Source organism: Hemitrygon akajei, chromosome 14 (assembly GCF_048418815.1).
Source record: "Hemitrygon akajei chromosome 14, sHemAka1.3, whole genome shotgun sequence".
Taxonomy (NCBI): Eukaryota; Metazoa; Chordata; class Chondrichthyes; order Myliobatiformes; family Dasyatidae; genus Hemitrygon; species Hemitrygon akajei.
The window spans coordinates 19,977,157-19,997,869 of NC_133137.1; the positions used below are offsets into that span (position 1 = coordinate 19,977,157).

Sequence of the window (20,713 nt, forward strand, 5' to 3'; positions counted from 1 at the left end):
TAAAACACAATCTCCATATTATACAATTTTTTATTCATGAAAACAGTCATTGTACATGGTACAAACCATACTTAAGGGAATAAATAAAAAAGAAAACACTGCTGTACAACACATTGCATTTCAATTGGAAACTTAAGTTTTTCATGATAGCTGTGATCTCTAAATATAATAGGTTAAAATATGGACAATTAGATAAATTTACGTTGATATCTGGACAGGATCGCATAGTTTTCTGCAGTTAATAGTGCAGCAGTACAAGCTGCTGTCAATTTATTAATAAATAAGCGCCAGCACTTCTACAAAAAAGAATTTGGAATGTGGTGCTTCAATTTCTTAAAAGATTGCAAGGACACAAATTCAAAAGTCGATGTTTTTCTAGTTTATAAAGTTAAGCTCTCATTCTGGTCATAGCAATGTCGCAGTCCAACAATATATCTGTTTAAAGAATTAATAGATCAAAATTGTAATAGGAAAAGCCTTCCTTACATGGAGGAAAAGTTTCAAAGGTGTAACAGAAGCTCCATTATTTACTCAGTACAAAAGGAAAACTGGCACCATCCAGCTTTTAAAATTACAAGATTTTCTTTCTATAGCTATGATAGTGCCTTCACAACAGAATGGATATCATTTCATATACCTTTTGCCAGAAGCTTTCTTGAACATACAAGTTTACAAGTTTCAAATGGAAAAACAGACAGTACCAAAATTACATTGTACAGAAATTCTATTAGCAAAAGCCAAATTTAATTATGGAAAGGCAAGATTACACCCAACTTTATATAAAAAAACTCATACCACATCTACAAAATTCATTAGTGTTGCTAATTGTTTTAAAAATTATACTGTTAAGCCCCTTCATGACACGAGGTATACAACTAGCTTTCACTGCAGCAACATGAAACTGACAAATATCTACAGAAAAATCACTTGGTTTTTCCATTTGGGGTGTCATACACCACATATTTAGTAAATCCACTGTTAGAATATTTTGGTCTATGTAACCAAATCAAAATGCAAGTATAATATTAACACTGTTGAACCTAGCTTGAGTTTTGTCAGTCCCCATTAGTTTATAAAGGTTCCCAGAAAAACTGGAACTGAACCCTAATTCAATGGACTAGTTAAAAAGGTAAATGTATATTAGTTCTGTATCAATATAGAATTACTTTTGAGACTTATGCATGGATTTTCTTAATGAACAGACCTTCCCTTATGGAACAGGTAGCTGAAACAGTTGGGGAAAAACATGCTGAACCAGGTAACAAAGTAATGACTCAAAAAAATCCTTGCGATCCCCATACAGGAATTTTCATATAGTTAAGAAGCACGTGGTACTCAATTTTAAGGAACTGCCAGTCACTTGTTAATTTCTTTGTGGTTCAATTGAATGAAACTTTTTAAAAACCTTACCCCTTTCTACTTAGCCACTGTTTGACTTATTAATGCAAACAAGTTTCATTTGCTTTAGGAGGCACTTCAATTACAGACAAGTTTCCATCACAAAAAAATCCTTTCAAAGTGAAATGTACCCAACTGTTCATGAAAATTGAATTGCAAATCAGTTGGGACTCTTATAAAAACTGCTGATCTCCAAAAAAAATCCACTGGATGCATTTTGACAGTATTATTTTTGATTTTGACAATGAAAGCAGAAAGTTAATGATTCACTCCAAAGATAGTACATTACAGAATGTTCTACTCCATAACAAATATTATCACCACATACAATGTTGTTTCCCTTTCTACATTTCTTGCAACACCAAAATAGCCAAGCAACAAATTTAAATCCAATTCCCACACAAAAAAATAGAATCCAATTGTATTATCAATTGAAGACCAAATTTACTTATTATGATTTGGTGAGGGCCAAATAACTGAGAAAAATAATTCGTACTCAAAAAGTAAATGAGGCAGATCAGTCCTCATCAAAATTAACCTCCCATCCCAACAGGTTAAGAATCTAGGAACATAATAGATTTTAACTGTGTGAAGAGCAGCATTTTTGTTCCAGCATGACTTAAATTTCTCGAGAGCTTTAAATTTAAAGGATAATTTCCTTTAAGGATGAGCCAAAAGCCTTTGGTACTGGTGTGCACATTAAATTATGTACTCGTTAGTACCCAAATTCTATACTGTGTGATTTACAAGTAATCTCCCAAATTATATATTGAAACTAAAGTCCAAGTAAAACAAGCTAAATATCATGTGGGAAACCACTGCAGTTCAAGTATAACCGAACACTATAAAAAAAATCTGATTTAGTATTAATTTAATGTTGGGCAAAATGGTGACAAATTATAAAATTTAAAACATTTTGGAGAAATAAAATGGTATGAATTATTGAAATCTGATTATTTATACATGGCAATGGTGAATCATTGGAGCTTAAATTCTTATACATGGTGATCATATAGTTCTTCACCTAAGATAGAGAATATTAGGGATAACAGTAATAAAGTGTGATAACCTTGAGCAAAACAATTTCCAGAATTGTATGCATTCTTATTTTATAAACATAAGCACTTGTAACATATGCATAGTGCAACTGTGATCCATGCAGGAAAATACTCTAAATTTACTTCCTTGAATACAGCCTGGATTCCAAATTTAAATGCAAGTTCCATGACGCTGGATAACAAAGATTTTGTTTCCTGAATACTTCTGGGTGTATTATGGATTTTGGGCTGCTGATCATGAAAATCACCATGAAATTTTCACCAATTTTATATCACACCATTTTAAAAATACCTATATTTGGTATTTCAATTCATAATTCAAGTCAGCCAACATTAAGGCAGGCATTTTTGTTGGTCTACAAATTAAACAGGTCATCAATGACAGGCAATTCAAAGAACTTATAGTGGGACTGGAGAAAAAAAATAATCACATGGAAGGCATTTAAGGATTACGTTAAACAGTTTCTTGCAACTACAGAGCACCAAACTCTGTGCAGCTGGTTGACAACATGCTTCAAGCATACAAACCCATGAAATACAACATGTCACTAAAGATTCACTTTCTGCATTCCCATTTTGACTTCTTCCCTGCAAATCTTCGCACTATCGGTGACAAGCCTGGTGAAAAATTTCACCAGAACATTGCAGTCATGGAGAAATGGTATGAGGGCAACTGGAATCCATCAATGCTGGCTGATTTTTGGACGCCTAACTGAGAAGCCTCAGACACCGAGTACAGATGAAAATTGTTGACATTTTTAACTTAGTTAAGCTATTGTGAAGCATCAGCACTATTATGCAAATAAACATATTATATTCAACAAAAAAAAATTTTCTTTCTCCAAATTCCTACATCTTATAAGTAGTCTGAAATTATAATTGTGTACAGCTTCAACCAGTCTATCATGAACAAAACATCTGAGGAGCAACACTAAAAAAAATGTTAGTGTTTGAAACAATGGGTTTCAAATGAAACAAAGTGATCAAGAGACTCCAATAAAATAAAGCTGTAACATCTTTACTATTTTCATTAGTTATTTAGTCCAAAACTTATACACAATTCTTTTTACAGGGAAATGTAATCATTTTAAAATATATGTTATCATTTAAAGAGGAATGATTGAGGTATGGATGTATACCAATATTTCAGGACTAGAATTAAGTGCACCTGGTGGCAATATTTTATAATGAAATAATGTTTAAAAATTAATTATGGACATCATGCTTTATGGATTCCATAGTTCACACAAGTCCATATTTTGCAATGTTAGTTTTACATTGAGGTTACAAGGATTTAATCCATGGAATTTCACATGTACTTCACTGTACAGGGTGATGTCATTTAAGAAAATGCCCACTTGCAAAATTTGTTTTTTTCCTGAAATTTAGAACATCTACCATTGACAAAGTTTATAATTTCCAATGCATCTTCTGTACTGAAGCTGAAATAAAGTTACAGTATCTAAAGTGGGAATTTAGCTATCATTAGCTAGCACATGATAAATGACAAACTGGATAAGTCAATTTCTTGAAAGCTAAGATTCAAGGTTCAGTATTTTCTTTCACTTTGACTGGCCTATTCACAGTATGCATTATCAATAAAGGCCATCCAATTGATAGGTCTGCATGTACACTATAGAACAAAAATTTGCTGCAGAATATCAAAAGGAATGTGTACATCAGTACAGGTTTTCGTTAGGTATTCCAAATCATGGACAAAGTTGCCATCAGATACATGGCTCAAACCACTTGCCCATAACTGTGGATATTCCATAAAAGTCACTATTTGAAAATTTCATAATGTTCAAATTTTTGATTTACCTATCAATTCAAATACTTACTACTGTAGATATTTTTACTTTAAAATACCTTTAAACTGCTCACCTAGAAAGTCTTATGTTCATCCCTTGATAAATAAATACAACTGTTATATATGGATGTATTCAAGGAAATAGTTCTCATTTATAGATAAGATACCTGCACTACATTTAAATTACAAAGCTAAAAGTGAGATGGACCAAACAATTTAGACTGTTATATTGATTAACATGATCACAAATAGAATCTTACTACTTTCAAGGCATTATGCAAACATAGGGCATTTTCTACAAGATAGTGGTTACTTCTTGAGGCACAAAATGGAATTAAATGGCATGAATAATGGATTTCATACATACACTAATTCTGACCTGTACCATCATTAAATATTTCACAACATAAATAAGAATGAAAATACAGCAGCAAAAACATGTGATCTTGACAAGTTTTATAAACTACCAGTGCGTTAACCCTCCTGAGTCCACTTCTTCCACCCACCCCACCCAACTTTAACAGCAAAAGTAATTTAAATATATAAATCACTAGAATGTTATTTCACAAGAAAAATTAGTCAGCTTCATATCTGTCCAGTCTTCTCTCAAATTTTTACTTGGATTACGACTCAACATTCCTTCGTGGTCAGTGGTTCCTCCATGTTTAGTAATATGTGAAAGTTTCTAGAAGGTTGGTCTGAAATGAGGCCCATTGATGTACCTTTATGTGGAAGATAACCCCACAGTTTTCTGAACAGCCTAACTCTCCTCAGCACTCTGCTGAGAGGTCTCTGTTCTGATCTTTTTTGAAAGAGGCTCCCCATCTTCAGATTCCTGTAAGAAAAATTACAAGCAAAAATTAAATTATAATTTGACCTCGGTTTTTGTTACCAAGACTCACAGTGGAATTTTAATTAAAAAGTTGCACCAAGTTCAATCAAGATCACAAAATCAACGCAGAAAGGACTAACTTTACTTCAAGTGAGGCATAAAAATTGATTGCACAAAATCATTAGCACACAGCACCAGGTACATTGTAAATATTCTGCTTTGAATATAAAATAAATGATTCTTAAGCTTTCATCGTCACAAGTGCCATATAAGCAACATGAAAAATTCGGTCTTCCAACATTTTAAACACAAACCATCACAGCTGACTTATACTAAAGTACCATTTTGAAACACTATTCCTTTATTCTCTTAAAGCCCAGAAATCAATAATTCTCCATACTAAATTCCTACATCTCTCAGCTTCCACAGCTCTCAAGGATAGAGAACTCTAAAAGCTCACCTCCCTTGGAATGAAGAAATTTCTAACCTCTTTCAGTCTGTCCTTATTTTGAATCTGTGGCAGTTGATCCTAGACTGTCCAGAAAGGGGAAACCATTCCTGTATCTAGCCTGTCAAATCCTATAATTTTGTAGTTTTGGTAGACTGCTTCTCCATCTCTAAAGCACAGAACAATACATAGCATCTACATCAACTGCATTAGCTCTCAACTCTGCTCTGAACCACCTGGACAAATGGAACACGTACATCACTGACTATAGGTTGGCATTCAACACCATCATTCCCCAAAACATTGTCTAGCTCAAAGGCCTGGGCCTCTACTTCTCTCTGAAACTAGAGGTCATCATTGGAAAATTTCCTCCCCTCACCAACACAGAGCACTTCAGAGCTGCACTGCTTGTTCTAGTCTCTCTACAACTATGTAGCTACGCATAGCTCTGGCACCATCCACAAAGCTGCTTGGACTCGGGGGCCTAAGTTACAAGAAGGTGCATATACTAGTACTTCATTCCCTGGAACATAGGAAATTGAGGGATGACCTGATAGTGGTATACAACATGAGGAGCACAGGGTGAGTGACAGCACATAGTCCTCTTCACAGGAGGAAGAAGGTTTAAGATCAGAGGCGACAGGTTTATAAGGAACATCAGAAACAGCTTCCTCACACAAAGGGTGGTGTGAATTTTGAATGAGTTGCCAGAAATGGTAGTTAAGGTGGAAACATAAGCAACATTTAAAAGCTGTCTAGATAAGTACACAGTTATGGGCAAAATGGGGGTAGATGAGACTAACTCATTGAGCCAAACAGTCAGCAGAGTCAAGTTGAGCTGGGGTGGGGGTGGGGGGCCTGTTTCTGTGCTGTAATACTGTGCCTAATTAACAGAACTCTGGTTGCATCAAGGCCTGTTTTGGGAACTCCAATGCACAGAAACGCAAAAGCTTACACAGAGTAGCAGAGACAGTCAGTTCCATCATGGTACAGGTCTCCCCACTATAAAGGGCATTTACAAGAGACAATATCTCAGGGAGGTAGAATCCATCATCAGTGACACCCACCATCTGGGCCATGCCCTCTTCTACGTGCAGTCTTCAGGTGGGAGATGCAAAGGCTGAAAGATCCACACGTTAAGATTCAACAAAGGCATCTTCCCCACTGCCACCATGCTCTTGAACAGAACTAACTCAAGACTACATTTCTTTTTCTCTCTAAATTTGTTTAAGTATTGTTATGTCAATTTTGTTGACAGTTTGTATAATTTATATTCATTTACGTTGATCATGTTTATAATGTACTATTTATTCAGCAATAAAAAGCCAATTTTCATGGCATTTATACCCTGTGCATGTGACAATGAACCTGAAACACAAACACCCTCCCAGTATACTTAATCTAATCTCAATCTAATGAATCTTTGCTGCACATGCCAATTGCTATTTAAAATAGAAGCACTCCAACATTAATTTCCCAATTAGATTTAATCTGTCCTATCCTTTCCGACACATTTGTATGGTCCACATTCTCCATGAATCCTCTAAATCCTCTGTTGTACTCAATTTGGCCTACTTTACCATCATAAGTAACTGAACCAGAACAGTCTTGTGGTGAACTCCATATACCTGTCTGGACACGCCCCCCCTGCTGACTGCTCCTGTGGCTCCTCCCACAGACCGTGATTGGAGACACAGCCCCGGCCTCAGTCTCCAGGATGTAGTGTGGTGGTCACTTGCTGCTTGTTCTTTCTTCCAGCCAATAAAAGCCTATATCTCGCCTCACGTCTCCGAGAGTTATTGATGGTGCATCAAGTCTTCAATGGCCATTTTTCAACATTTCATATGATTAGTTGGCCCTTGGAGCCCAATTGAGAGAGAAAACATTTGCAAATCCATTAACCACTCAAATGATTTTTATTAGTTATTTTTCTCAATAAGGATCGCAAATTCAAGTGCACTTAAAAAGTCTGTTGAGTAGTCAAAAAAAATCTGACTGAAATTAGTATATTAAGATATTTTAGCTCTCACTGTGGAATACTAATGATTAATTATTTAGATTTTGTGCATTATATTATAATATGCACCTGAGTATCTTTGGTTGTCTCCATGCTCTCTTTCACTCCTGATGGTTGCTCATCTGATTTCTCTACTTCAGTTAGGGATGATTCTGGAGGAGTTTGGGAATTTGGCTCTGCTGGTGGTGATGTGTCTACAATATTAAAAAAAAAGAATAATGAAATTATCTGATCCATTTTCTTTTTACCTAGATAACACTATTACTAGTATTTACGGAGAAACGGATTTCTTAATGAAATACTTAATTCTGTAAAAAGTGGTAAATAACCAACAATTTAATAAAACTCTCAAGCTTGCTAGAAACCTGGCACAAGAGAACACAGCTGAATCATTCCCTCTACAAAAAAAAAATGGTCATACATCTTTTCTGGAAATTTGGTACTTCAAAATGTTACCAGCAAATGCATAAATTGGTCTCAATGGATACAGTTTGGAGTTAGATACAATTTGGAAAGTTTCAAAAATAAATTTCTTGAAATAAGTTATAATCAATCTGCAAATAGAACCAAAGACTAGAGAGAATGTGTTACCCTCCTCAATAACCCTTCCAGTCATTGCATGCCATAGTTTGGCAGTAACATGATCACATTCATGATTTCAGATGCTCTTAACCAGTGGAATAAGTCACACACGCACATCCTAGGAAGGATTTACAAAGTGCAGATAAATAGGTACCCAGCAGGTTTGCTTGTTCTCTCTGCTGTTAAATGAAATAAAGATGACCTAAAAGTAGAGATAGAGTTTAAATAATGATTAAAATCTTCACATTCTAGTGAAATCTCTTAGTAAGCTAAACCTACAGCATGGAAAATTATTCCTGCTGAATTTTTGCAAGGGTAAAATACAAAGTTCACGATTTTATGTACTGAACTTTTGAAAATATAGTGCATTCTTGATCTCTTACAAAAAAATTAAATTTTAAAATATATTTTCTATTCTTCCTTTTGTTATCTTGACTCTTTATCCAATTCAGCATGATAGTATTCAAAGTTGAGATAATTGAAAGCAATCCAGAACAAGAGCTCTGTCAAATTTGACAACACGATAAATCTGAAACTACTTCGAAAAATTTTGAAAAGGTCAGCATTTATAAATGCAGTAATGGAATCCAACAATATTTTCAATGCAGTCCACACTTAACTTTAATAAAGGAATGCAACATTATCTTTGGGGGAAGGTCGGGAATATGAGTGAAAATGAAATAGTGGATTCCAGTTAAATGAGATACATCAATTAGCTGAAATTTCATGGAAATAGGTTAAAAGGGTATTAAAAAAGACGAACTACTGTTTGAGTAACTATGTACTTAAATGAAATACCGAACAAATTAGAACACTACCAATATTACTACAATACTATAAAGCTGTATTAGTTTAAAGGAATTCATCTGGAGTACACTGCTGTGTTCCTTTGGTTGACTGAAAATGAACAAAATCAGTACAGGCACAGTGCGGATAATGGATTGCATTCATATAATTTTAAACAATTACATTTTCCAAATCTTCATTTTCATTTTAACATTCAAGATGATAGTCAACACCTTCAAATTCTTAGTAGTTCCTAACTTGTTGATGTAGTGAAATAGCTTCATTTTCACTCCTGGCCGTTTCTGGTATCTCCAAGCCTGAATGCTTGAAACCGCAGTTCTGAACTGTCTTGCTGCTTATTTCGCGCCAACTATCAATGACAAACTGTAAAAGGTTAACCCTTGAACTCACTTGCTTAGCTGTTGGAGGAGACGTCAACAGATTTTCTTCAATTGCTTCGAGAATGTGGTTGACCAACTTCCCGTGAAAGGTCTTTTAATTTTTTTTTTACGATACCCATATCCATTGGCTGCACCAAGGATGTTGTATTGTATTGACAGGCAGAAATTCCAGCGGATGTTTCTCAAACATTCTACAATAGGGCGTGTTGCACAATTGAAAACAAACGGAAGAACTTTGCTCGATTTCCACTGTAGCTCCATATCCCAACTCATTATTTCTTAAAATTTTCAGAAATCATCCATTATTAGCATCGTACTCAAAGTGTGTTTATTATCTAAAAATGTATAAATTATACAACTTTGATCTGTGCTTTTGGTAAAACTATCCATTCTTAGCTCCTTAAAGCATCGATGTTTGATTTCTTTTTAATCAGATCCTGACATATTGCACAACACAATTATGCCATATCCTTTGCTTTCTTTGAACCGGATAGTGACAAAGGGAACCGTCCAGCATAGCACCATAATAAAAGGCCTGTTTAACTGGCATTGTATACATCTTCTACACAAAAGTTTTGAATCAAGTTGGGAAGTTCTGTAGATTTCCATGTTTCAGCACTACCTTTCTTACAGTGTAGCTTCTTGAATTTAATGTGGTGCCTACATTGCCATTGAGAAAATCAACCAGTCATGACCAAATTTCTTAGCCAGCTCCTCTGACTTGTTTTTAAACACTGGTTCACTGACACGCACATCTCGTCCAATTACAATGGAAAACTATTGATTGAGGGCCTCTTCCACATCTGGATCCTTACCTTCACATTTTCATTTTTGGGATGTTCCCTGTTGTCTCTCATGTAATGCCCATCCTTCTCACAGTTTATCTTGATGTGTCAAGCGTGCAATTGTAGATTTCAGCTCTCCAGTTATCTCTGCCAGCTGACGATAAGTGGTGTTAGGCAGATGGCTTTTTATTTGGTACAGTAGGGCAACTTTTTTAGGCTAGTATCAAATCTTTTCATGCCATCTTGGCAAGGGTTATCAAAAATATTTTAAAGTCAAAATAAGTATAATAAAATTATCAAAAATCACTGCATTTTGATTCAGCATCCACCAGCCCAAATAGACAACATTAACACAAGCACACACACAACTGACGCAACTGTTTACTCTAATGGCCACACAAGTGCACGTGGCTGACTGAATTCTATCCCAATCAAGTGGCACCAATGTTCTAACTGGAACCCACTATATATACACCTTTAAATAAAAAGTAAACAAGGTATTTATACCAATTAGGTACAGAATTCCATTTCCTATAATTACATCATTTTCCTTTCATCTTTTCCATCCTTTCCAAATCTGAAATCTGCAAAATGAAGTGCACAAGTATTTAACATTTTGCCTTACAGAATTGTTTTGATTGGCTGGTTAAGCAATGAAAGTAGAAAATTAGTGTTTGACTACATTTATAATTCAATTTAACATTTTTAAATTACAGACTTAACTCCAGGAAATTCTGGGACAATGCAAATTAAGTTGAGACTAGTCAGTAACTTTAAAAAACTGATTACCAATATTAGCTGAAACCAAACTTTTAGAGACACAGAATATTTTTATCAATCTGACTAAACCACAGCTTCATAAATTCTTAAGTTATAGAAGAATCAAGCTTTAATTAAAATATATTTTAAACATTAGAATTAAATCAGTTGGGCCCATCTTGTAGAGTATTGCACATTTTGGTGAATTTAAAATGAGGCTGCACTGAAAATGGAGTATTAGACACTTTACTGAACCAATTGTTTCTCATACGTCAATTTATTACAAGATTGAAACCACTGGTATAGTACCAACAAAACCAATGCACGAGTTATCATCTTTTGTTGTACAATAACTAATATCAAAGTTATCTTGCATATAAAGGCAACCTTAAGGAAATCCAGAATTTGATTACAAAACTAAATGCAATACTACTACCTTAAACTGAAAAAGATCAAAAGATCATGTTACAGAATGAAACTATTGCCAATTAGCTTATTAATTAATCCAAACACTGACCTAGACACTATTCAAGATACATCAAAAATTAACCATTCAAGAACAAATGCTTTAGTGAACAAAAAGATTCTTTAAATTATAACTATGGATAGTTTATATAGTACAACTGATGTTCAAAACATGCTAAAATCATAAATATGAAATTCATCCATCAAAAATATCCAACTACTGCATATAAAAATTAGCAAATTGGATATATTATTGTAATTTCAGTATTATAAAACTCTGAAAATGAAATCAATATTGCTACAAAAGACTGGAACCAATTAGAATTTAGAAAATCCTACTGCAATACTAACAAGTGCCTGTTGCAAGACTCATTTGATGTATAGCTTTACAAAAATAGCACCAAAAGGATATTGAATGGACAAGATCGTAACAGATCACTTTAATATACTTGAAGATTCACCCTTAAACAGCAACACAAACTAATTCCTACATTTGCCAATGTAATGAAAATCTCAGTTTTATTAAAGTTTTGCAGTGGAATTTGGCTTCCAGGAACAGTTTTTAAAGAGATCTTCCTACACTTTCCAGTCCACAAAATAGGATGGATTAATATAACAAATCTGCCAAGAGTAAGAAATTAACTTGTACAATATCGAGTGCAGATTACAAAACAAAGTGGAAAATATTACCTTTTTATGAAAAATTAAAATTGTCTTTGACATCCTGTAAAGAATGCAATTACCAACTCTAAACTAATTGCAAAACAAAATGAACAACATTATTGAAGCACAAAATAGGAATTGGTGGCATGTAAGGTTCAAACGATTTTAGGAAAATTTGATTTTAAGCTCTTCAGGGCAGGGTTTATACTGTGCTTTTAAACAGCTATTAAAGAAACCAGTTGAACTCTCCCCAAAAGTTAATGGATTATGGAGGTCAGAATAAACCAATTTAATCCCTGCTTCACTCGCATTTACTGCTCCAGCAGAATTGCAGTTGCCAAAAAAGGTTTGTGAACCCTTTGCAGGCTTTCAGCATTAATTACTCATAAAATGTGGTCTGATTTTCATCTAAGTCACAATAATAAAGAAACACAATCTGCCTGAACTAATAACGCACAAACAATTGTACTACTTATCAATACCGAGTACACAATTTAAACAATCAGTCTGGACTCAAATATGTATGTGAACCTCTGGGGTCATGCATTCTACAAAAGCCATTCGGAGTCAGGTATTCCAATCAATGAGATGAGATTGGAGATGTGGGTTATAGACGTGCCCTACCTAATAGAAAATGCAGACACAGTCAGGTTAGTGACAGAACCTGCCCTTCTCAAGAAAGATCTGTTTACGGCCCTCATGCATCGATCGAAACTACTTTAAAGGGACCTTAGAAGAATTGTAGAGATGCATGAAGCTGAAAAAGGCCACAAATGCATTTCTAAAGACCTGAGCATTCAACAGTCCACAGTAAGAGAAATTGTCTACAAATGGAGGAAATTCAGTACTGTTGCTGTTCTCCCTAGGAGTGGGTGTACTGCAAAGATCACACCAAGTGAATAACGTGCAATACTGAAGGTGAAAAGGAACCCAAGGGTAACAGGAAAAAGATCAAAAATCTCCAGAACTTGCTGAAAATCTCTGTTCATGTGTCCATTATAACAAAAACACCGAATAAGAATGGTGTTCATGGAGGTAGGTAGGCCTCCGTTAGTCTCGATAGACCATGGAGTTGCGTCTTGGAAAGTTTCCAGGGCACAAGCCTGGGCAAGGTTTTTTTTAAAATGGAAGACTGGCAGTTGCCCAAGCTGCAAGTCTCCCCTCTCCACGCAACTAATATTGTCCAATGTTGGCACTGGTGTCATCGCAGAGGAATGTGTGGTTAAGTGCCTTGCTCAAGGACACACATGCAGCCTCAACCAAGGCTTGAACTAGCCACCTTCAGATCACTAAACGAACGCCTTCACCACTTGGCCACGTACCAACACAAGTACACCATGAAGGAAACTGCTGCTCTCCAAAAAAAAATCATTGTGACACATTGCATATTTGCAAAAGACCACCTGGATGTTCCACATCGCTTCTGGGACAATGTCCTGTGGACAGATGAGACAAAAGTTGAACTTTTTGGCAGAAATGTACATTGCTATGTTTGGAGGGAAAAGGGCACTGCACACCAACACCAAAATGTCATCCCAACTGTGAAGCATGGTGGAAGGTACATCATGGTTTGGGGCTGTCTTGCTGCCTCAGGGCCCGGACAGCTTATAATCGAAAAAGAGACAATCAATTCAAAATTGTATCAAGGCGTTTTACAGGAGAATGTCACAGCAGCAGTGTCACCTTAAGTGTAACAGTTGGATAATGCAACAAGACAAAGATCCAAAACACAAGAGTAAATGAACAATGGAATAGTTTAAAAAGAAGAAAATGTGTTTTGGAATGGCCAAGTCAGAGTCCAGACCTTAATCCCAATTGCGATGCTGTGACATGACCTGAAGAGGGCTGTTCATGCAAGGTATCCCAGAAATATCAATGAACTGAAGCAGTTTTGTATGGAGGAATGGTCTAAAATTCCTCCTCGCCATTGTGCAAGCCTGATGCTTTTGGTGGAGGTTGTGCTGCTAAAGGAAATATTACCAATTAAATACAAGGGTTCACATACTTTTTCCAGCCTGGACTGTGAATGATTAAAAATGTGTTCAATAAAGTCATGAAAAGTACAATTGGTTGTGTTATTAGTTTAGGCGGATTGTGTTTGTCTTATTGTGATTCAGATGAAGATCAGAGCACATTTTGAGGAATCAGTGTAGAAAACCAGGTTATTGCAACATGTTCACAACTTTTTCTTGCAACTGTACATTTTTCAATAGCAACCCCAAGTGTGAGGAAAGCTCGTCATGGCTTCCATGTCTTAGGAAAGGCAAACCTATAACGCTACTCTATTATTTGCTCACACAGACTAAGTTCACATTTGAGTAATGAACATTTGGACATTTGACATTACTGTACAACAGCACAGGAATGCTTCCTTAAGAGGCAGAAAGGAGAGAAGATTGATGAAAAGTAAATTATTCAACTCTAATCAACATTCTCAAGTATGGCAAATCAAAAAACTCCAATTGCTGCCTTCATTTTTAATTGACAGCATGGTAAAATATTGAAGTAGCTAGAGCCATACCAAACAAAAATCACACTGCTGAAATTTTGGAAAGGTACCAAAATTAAAATTAGAGTGATTCCTTCCATAATCCCAGAAATTAAGGGCTATTTTTAAAAATAAGACTTTCAAAGCTAATCCCAAAAGGTGTCTTGCCACTTTCATGTGGGTTAAACAAAGGAAATTAGTATAAAATAACATACCAATCATTCAATACTGCTAAAGTTGAGTTTTTCCAATTCTCAGCTTTGCAGTTAGATAGCCTTTGTGGTAAAGAAAAGAAACACACAAGTACACATACATGTACACATACATACACAGAAACCTATCCCATCCCACAAAGCACACCTCTTATTGGTAGACATGGAGGAGCTTCCATGGTGCCTCTGAAGAAGTCTGCTACCCAGACGGTCCCGTCCTCCCAGATGAAGGACAGCTTGGAGGCAGGAAGGCATAGAAAAGGAGATTTCAAATTAAAACAATTACAGGAGAAAGTTATGTTCACCTATCTAGTTTAAATTAATACACAAGTTTCTGTTGGTCATGGCTTAAAGAATTCAAATCAAAATTTAAATAAAATGAGAATGCCATCCACTGAAAGGTGTGCAAATTCTGCTTCCCACCCCCTCCCCAACCTCCACTCAAGTGATCTACCTCAGGGCAAAAACTATAACCAAGAGCCTACGAAGGCAAGCTAGACATAACCATGAGCAGACAGGACTTTACATTTTTTTTTGAAGTAACACCCTACAGCAGTAAATGGCAGTTCTGGGTCTAAACATTTCCACCGATTTGCATTAAATAGCCATCTGAGTGTTTCAAATAAAAGAAATTCATTTGGAAGACAATATCTTTCATCCCACTGCACACACTCTGAAAAAGCAAAGTTAACAGAGTAACCGTGGAAATTACAAAACATCTACACAGACTAGTTAGAAACTGCTGAGTTAAGTCAATTCAAGTACATTTTATGTTGCTCATAAGGTTGTGATAGCACTACAAGTCTAACCAGCAGAATAAATACTCTTTTTATTCCCTTGCACTCTGCCTTTTAGAGGTACAGTACTGAGAGGGACCAAATTATGTGGCAATTAATACTAGAGGCAGGTTAGTTTTAGTTTGAGTCTCAGTAATGGGGTTAAAAGAAATAAAAGTCAGGAGAGCAGCATAATAGTTTAATGCAAGGCTGAATAGTTGAAAAGAAGAATGATCACCTGCAAGGCCACGTGAAAGTGAGATTGAGGTTTGGACTTTTCCCAGAGAGGTCACTTTGCAAACTCCATTACTGCCAATTAGAGAGTAGACTGCTGACCTCCCCAGAGAACAGGTCACCTGGGTTCCTTTTGTGTATTATCAATTCAAAATCCATCCTGATCGCCTTCTAGAGATCACTCCACTGACAAGACAGGAAATGAACTGTACAAAAGGGACATAAAAAGATCTCCAGCAGCAGTAATAACAAAGACTTCTAAAGGTAAACAGAGGAAAGGTTTTCTTTACTCACTCCTTTGATCTTAACTTTTACATATGCATATTACTTGCTTCTAGTTAAACACTGTTTCAATTTGACCATCCAGACTACAGTTTAATAAACTTGTTTTACAACTGTTTATCTTCCAGTGGAACACCACATATCAGCAAGACAGTAGACACACAAGCATGTGTCCCAACACCTGCTGTGTAAATAATTAATTGTCCAAGTACACATTACTGAATATGAATAACCCAAACAGTTCCCAAATTCACTAACTGGCAATTTCTCTTGGGAATTAATTGTCCCACATCTAGTTTTGGTACTCAATTTAAAGTCAAAAGAATATTCTCAAAAACTTTTAATGTTCCAATAAGCCAAAATTCCAGGTTCAATGCCCATTAGTTTTAAATTAACATTTTCACTGAGCAGCAACATTGCTGCAATTAGATTCAGCACGTTAGAAAACCAGAATGCAAATGAGTGTTCCGGCTTGTAAATCCAGTGGGTGAAAATGTATATGACTAACAGGTGAGCCTGGTGGCAATGTCCAGAGTTTAATCATTACCCACATTTCCACAACATAGCCACTTCACTACACAAAGAAAGTGGAGAACTAAGGAGTTGCCAATTCACATGCAAATAAACAGCAATTGTCAGTCATTTCAAAAGGGAAAAAATTTGAAGGATAAATCAGTATAAAAATGCCTGACTACTGTTAGTCTAATTCATATATAAAATCCATACCAAGGTTGAAGGGTGCTATACATGTTATAGATGTCAAACAACAATGTAGTAACAATGATCTAGTTAAATATTTTGGATGGATGATTTATCAAATGCTCCTCCATATTGTTTAAATAGAACAATACTAGAATCGTGCAACTAAGTGGTTCTGAAGTAAATATTTTACAAGGACCCAAAATGTGTAACTCTTTACTAGCCTCCAGTCTTGACAAGCTGCATTGTAAAACTCTGTTGCAAATTCATCTTATTAACAGTTATTTAACTACATTTACATTAGACCATTTACTTTTTTTTCCCAAAAATCCCAACCCAACTTAAATTTATCATCACTTCCCAAATCTATAACTTTTTAGTAGAATGTAATTTTGTAAACCTTCCACTCTAAGATAAATTTATAAAAAACAATGCAATCCATTACCTTATAAACAAGACTGAGCAAGATGTCATACACAGAAGTTTATATTATTAACATATTTTGATTTTCCACCCAGGCATCAATGAGTTCAGTCAACAATTATGAGCACTTATTCCACTGTAGATGAAATATTTCAAATGTATGTGATTGTTACTGGAGGTCTAGACCCATCCACCAATCTTACTGCAGGCTTACCATCAGAGCTGGGTTGTTCTTTGACTGGGGGATGAATTTCCTCCGTCCGGGTGTCAGAGCCATCTGCTTGAGTTACTAAGATCTGCTCTGGTGCAGGACTTGGGTTGCTGCTGTTCTCTTGCTTCATTGGAGAGGCATCTGCTATGGAACTCTGATTACTGTTCTCATCTAATTATTTAAAAAAAAATCAAATCAACTATTTTACATAACTGGCAAATTACTGCAAATTGAAAGAGGGAGAAGAGAAGGAAATCAGTTGCAGGCAAAGTGCAGTTGTGGGCTTAAAAGTTTACATTTGTTTCTAGATTCAGAAAAATTACTTAAATTTATACAGAAGTTTGTTGATGAATACCAAAAATAAATTCAATTATCTTTTAGTGCTACAACTATTGTTACATTTATTTTGCTAGCTTGTGGATACAGTGGATTCTGGTTAATTGGGACCAGTACATTTGCGCCCAATTAGCCAAAGTTTCATGGAAATAGTTAAAAAGGTATAATAAAAAACCACATACTGCTGTTTAATTGAGTAACAAATAATGATTTAAATACAGAACAAATTAGAACACCAATAACTACTATAAAACTAAGTATTAGTTTGTAAAATTATTGACAGCAGAATTCAGTGTACACTTTTGATTGGCTGTAAAAGAACAAAATCAGAAGATACCTAGAATATATATAATATACTGCCTTTTGGTGCTATTGATGGTTATATCCTCCTAATCTTCACTTTCATTGTAACTTTGAAGATAATTGCCGATACCTTCAGATTCTTCATAGTTTCTAACTTGAAGTAGGGAAATTGTTTCATTGTCACCCCTGGTCATTTCTGGCATCTCCAAATCTGAATGCTTGAAACCACAGTGAGCAAGACTGTTCTAAATTGTCTAACTGCTATTTTTCACCAGATATCATGACAAAATTTATAGCTTTTTGAACACAAGCACATGCAACTAAAACCATTTAAAAACTTCACAAGCATGGTGCAGAATCTGACTGCCACACAAATACACACATCAGCCACTAGTTAGAAATTATTCAGCCACAGTCCCCTGTCCCAATTAAGCTGCATAATGTCCCAAATAAACAAAGGGAATCCTGCCAATTTTCTCAATTAGATTTTGTTCTAAGAGTTGGCCAATATAAGCAGTAAACCCCATTAACTGATGGCCCGAATAAACAAAATCCACTTATTGCAAATGGCATGCTCCAAAACTATCTTTAATAGAGTCTAAAAAAGAATGCAGGGAAAGAAAAGCTGGGCTAATATGGTGTTTGTAAAAGATTAAGTCTTTATCACTTTACTGAAACACCAACGGTCTGAACAGGCACATTCAAATAATATGAAATTCTGATAATTTATCAAAGGACAACAGCTTCACATTTTTCAGATGTGTAATCAAAGGCCATGCACTGGAACAAATGTGTAAGTTTTGATTACAAAATATACATGCACATTGAGATGAGTACTTGGTATGCTCATACATAGTTTCTTTGACTGCATGAAGTACAAGTGACAGTGCTTCACATTACAAATTTATTTATAAAACACAGACATAGATAATTCATGGAAGGCTTTGTAAAGATGCAAATAGTTACTGCAGAAAAACAATTTATTTTCTATATATTAATGCTCTATAATCTGGTATTTTCAGGTTACTAGATATTGATACACTCTTAAAATTGACCTTTCCCCACACCTATCCACGTATTTCCATGATTAACTTAACATTAGCACAGATAAGCACCTTCGTCCCCATACTACGAAAGTTTTTGCAATTGGGTATGGGTAAGAGTAAAACAAGGCATTATAATAAAGTACATCTGGTACGCAGTAAAACTAAAATAAGCCCACAGCTGGAAAATCTGCAGAAGTCAGTAATGCCTTGTTGGATATCATGAGCAGTCAAATACAAATTTTTCATATACTACTGAGCAGAATTCTATGCTGCAGTGTTCCTTCCTACAGGCAGGAATAGTCTAGTTATTGGCTAAACAACCTGCAGATCCAAGCTAAATACAACAGTGAGATAACAAAACACCTATTTGATCACCTCTATGGGAATTCAAACAATGTATTTTATTTAATGTTAAAAGTCAAAGTTGAGAGAAATTTTGGCAGAGAGGATAACCCCACAAAAATACAACACTCAAATTAATTAAATTGAAAGAAAGATGAGAGACGTGTGGTACATAATCTAAATTTGTAACATCCAATATGGATCTTGTTTAATAATTTCCTACAGCAATCTCTTTTAAGGGATATGATAACAGCAGTTATTTTTACTGCTAAACTAGCAGACTATAAAAAAAAATACTGGAAACACTCATTTGGTCAGGCAGCCTCTGTGGAAAGAGAAACAGTTACTGTTTCAGATCAGTCAACATCCTAATGTTTTCTTTTGGATTTCCAGCATCCGCTGTTTTTTTCTTTGATTTTTCTTTGACCAGAAACTTCAAATCAGACCAGTACATTTGCAGAATGCAAACTCCTGGTTAAACATACTCATGAATACAAGAACTAAGTTAGAATACTCAAGACTATTTGGCGTCAGTAAGTGCTCAACTAGAAGGAGAATGCAGTTAACTATCTGTTAAATTAGAGGTAGATGAGTTGGTGGATGGAATGCTTTCTCACTGCTACCATCAGGAAGTTGGTACAGGAAGCTCAGAACTCACCAGCAGGTTCAGCAACAGTTATTACCCCTCAACCATCAAGCTCTTGAACCAGAAGGGATAACTTCACTCGCCCATCACTGAACTGTTCCCACATCCTATGGATCCACTTTCAAGGACACTTCATCTTATGCTCTCAATATTTATTGCTCATTTATTCTTATTACATCTTTTTCTCTGTATTTGCACAATTTGTTGTCTTTCGCGCACTGGCTGTCCGCAAGAAAATGAACCTTGGGACTGCATATGGTGATAAATTTACTTTGAACTGTGAAAAATCTAATATGGGTAGTGGCACTGGAAAGGATGAGTGTTAATTTTAATTTATTTAGAAATACAGAATAGAACAGGCCCTTCCGGCCTAATAAGCTGCACCTTGTAGCAACCCATACATTTAACACTATCCTAATCATATAGGACAATTTACAATGGTGAATTAACCTACTGATAAGTACATCTTTGTACTGTGGGTGGAAACCAGAGCAACTGGAGGAAACCCACATAGTGCATGGGGAGAAATTACAACTTCTTACAGATGGTGATGAATCAGCACATAGGAGGGAGATTGAAAATGTGGCTGAGTGGTGCCACAACAACCTTCTCCTCAATGTCAATAAAATCAAGGAGATGATTATTGACTTCATGAGGAAGAAACCAGAGGTCCATGAGCCAGTCTTCATCAGGGGATTAAAGGTGGAGAGG

General features: G+C 35.5%; 1 protein-coding gene across 2 annotated transcripts in view; it reads right to left on the reverse strand.

Moving 5' to 3' along the window:
• The window catches only part of bcl7a (BAF chromatin remodeling complex subunit BCL7A), a 33,096-nt gene continuing 12,383 nt past the window's right edge, over positions 1-20,713 (reverse strand). For both annotated transcript variants that reach the window (XM_073065570.1, XM_073065569.1), the window contains exons 4-6: positions 17,333-17,500; positions 7,633-7,757; positions 1-5,101 (exon numbers count right to left, since the gene is read on the reverse strand). In XM_073065570.1, coding sequence (XP_072921671.1) covers positions 5,027-5,101; positions 7,633-7,757; positions 17,333-17,500 — 368 coding nt within the window. In that variant the 3' untranslated portion in view covers positions 1-5,026. The remainder of the gene's footprint in view (positions 5,102-7,632; positions 7,758-17,332; positions 17,501-20,713) is intronic.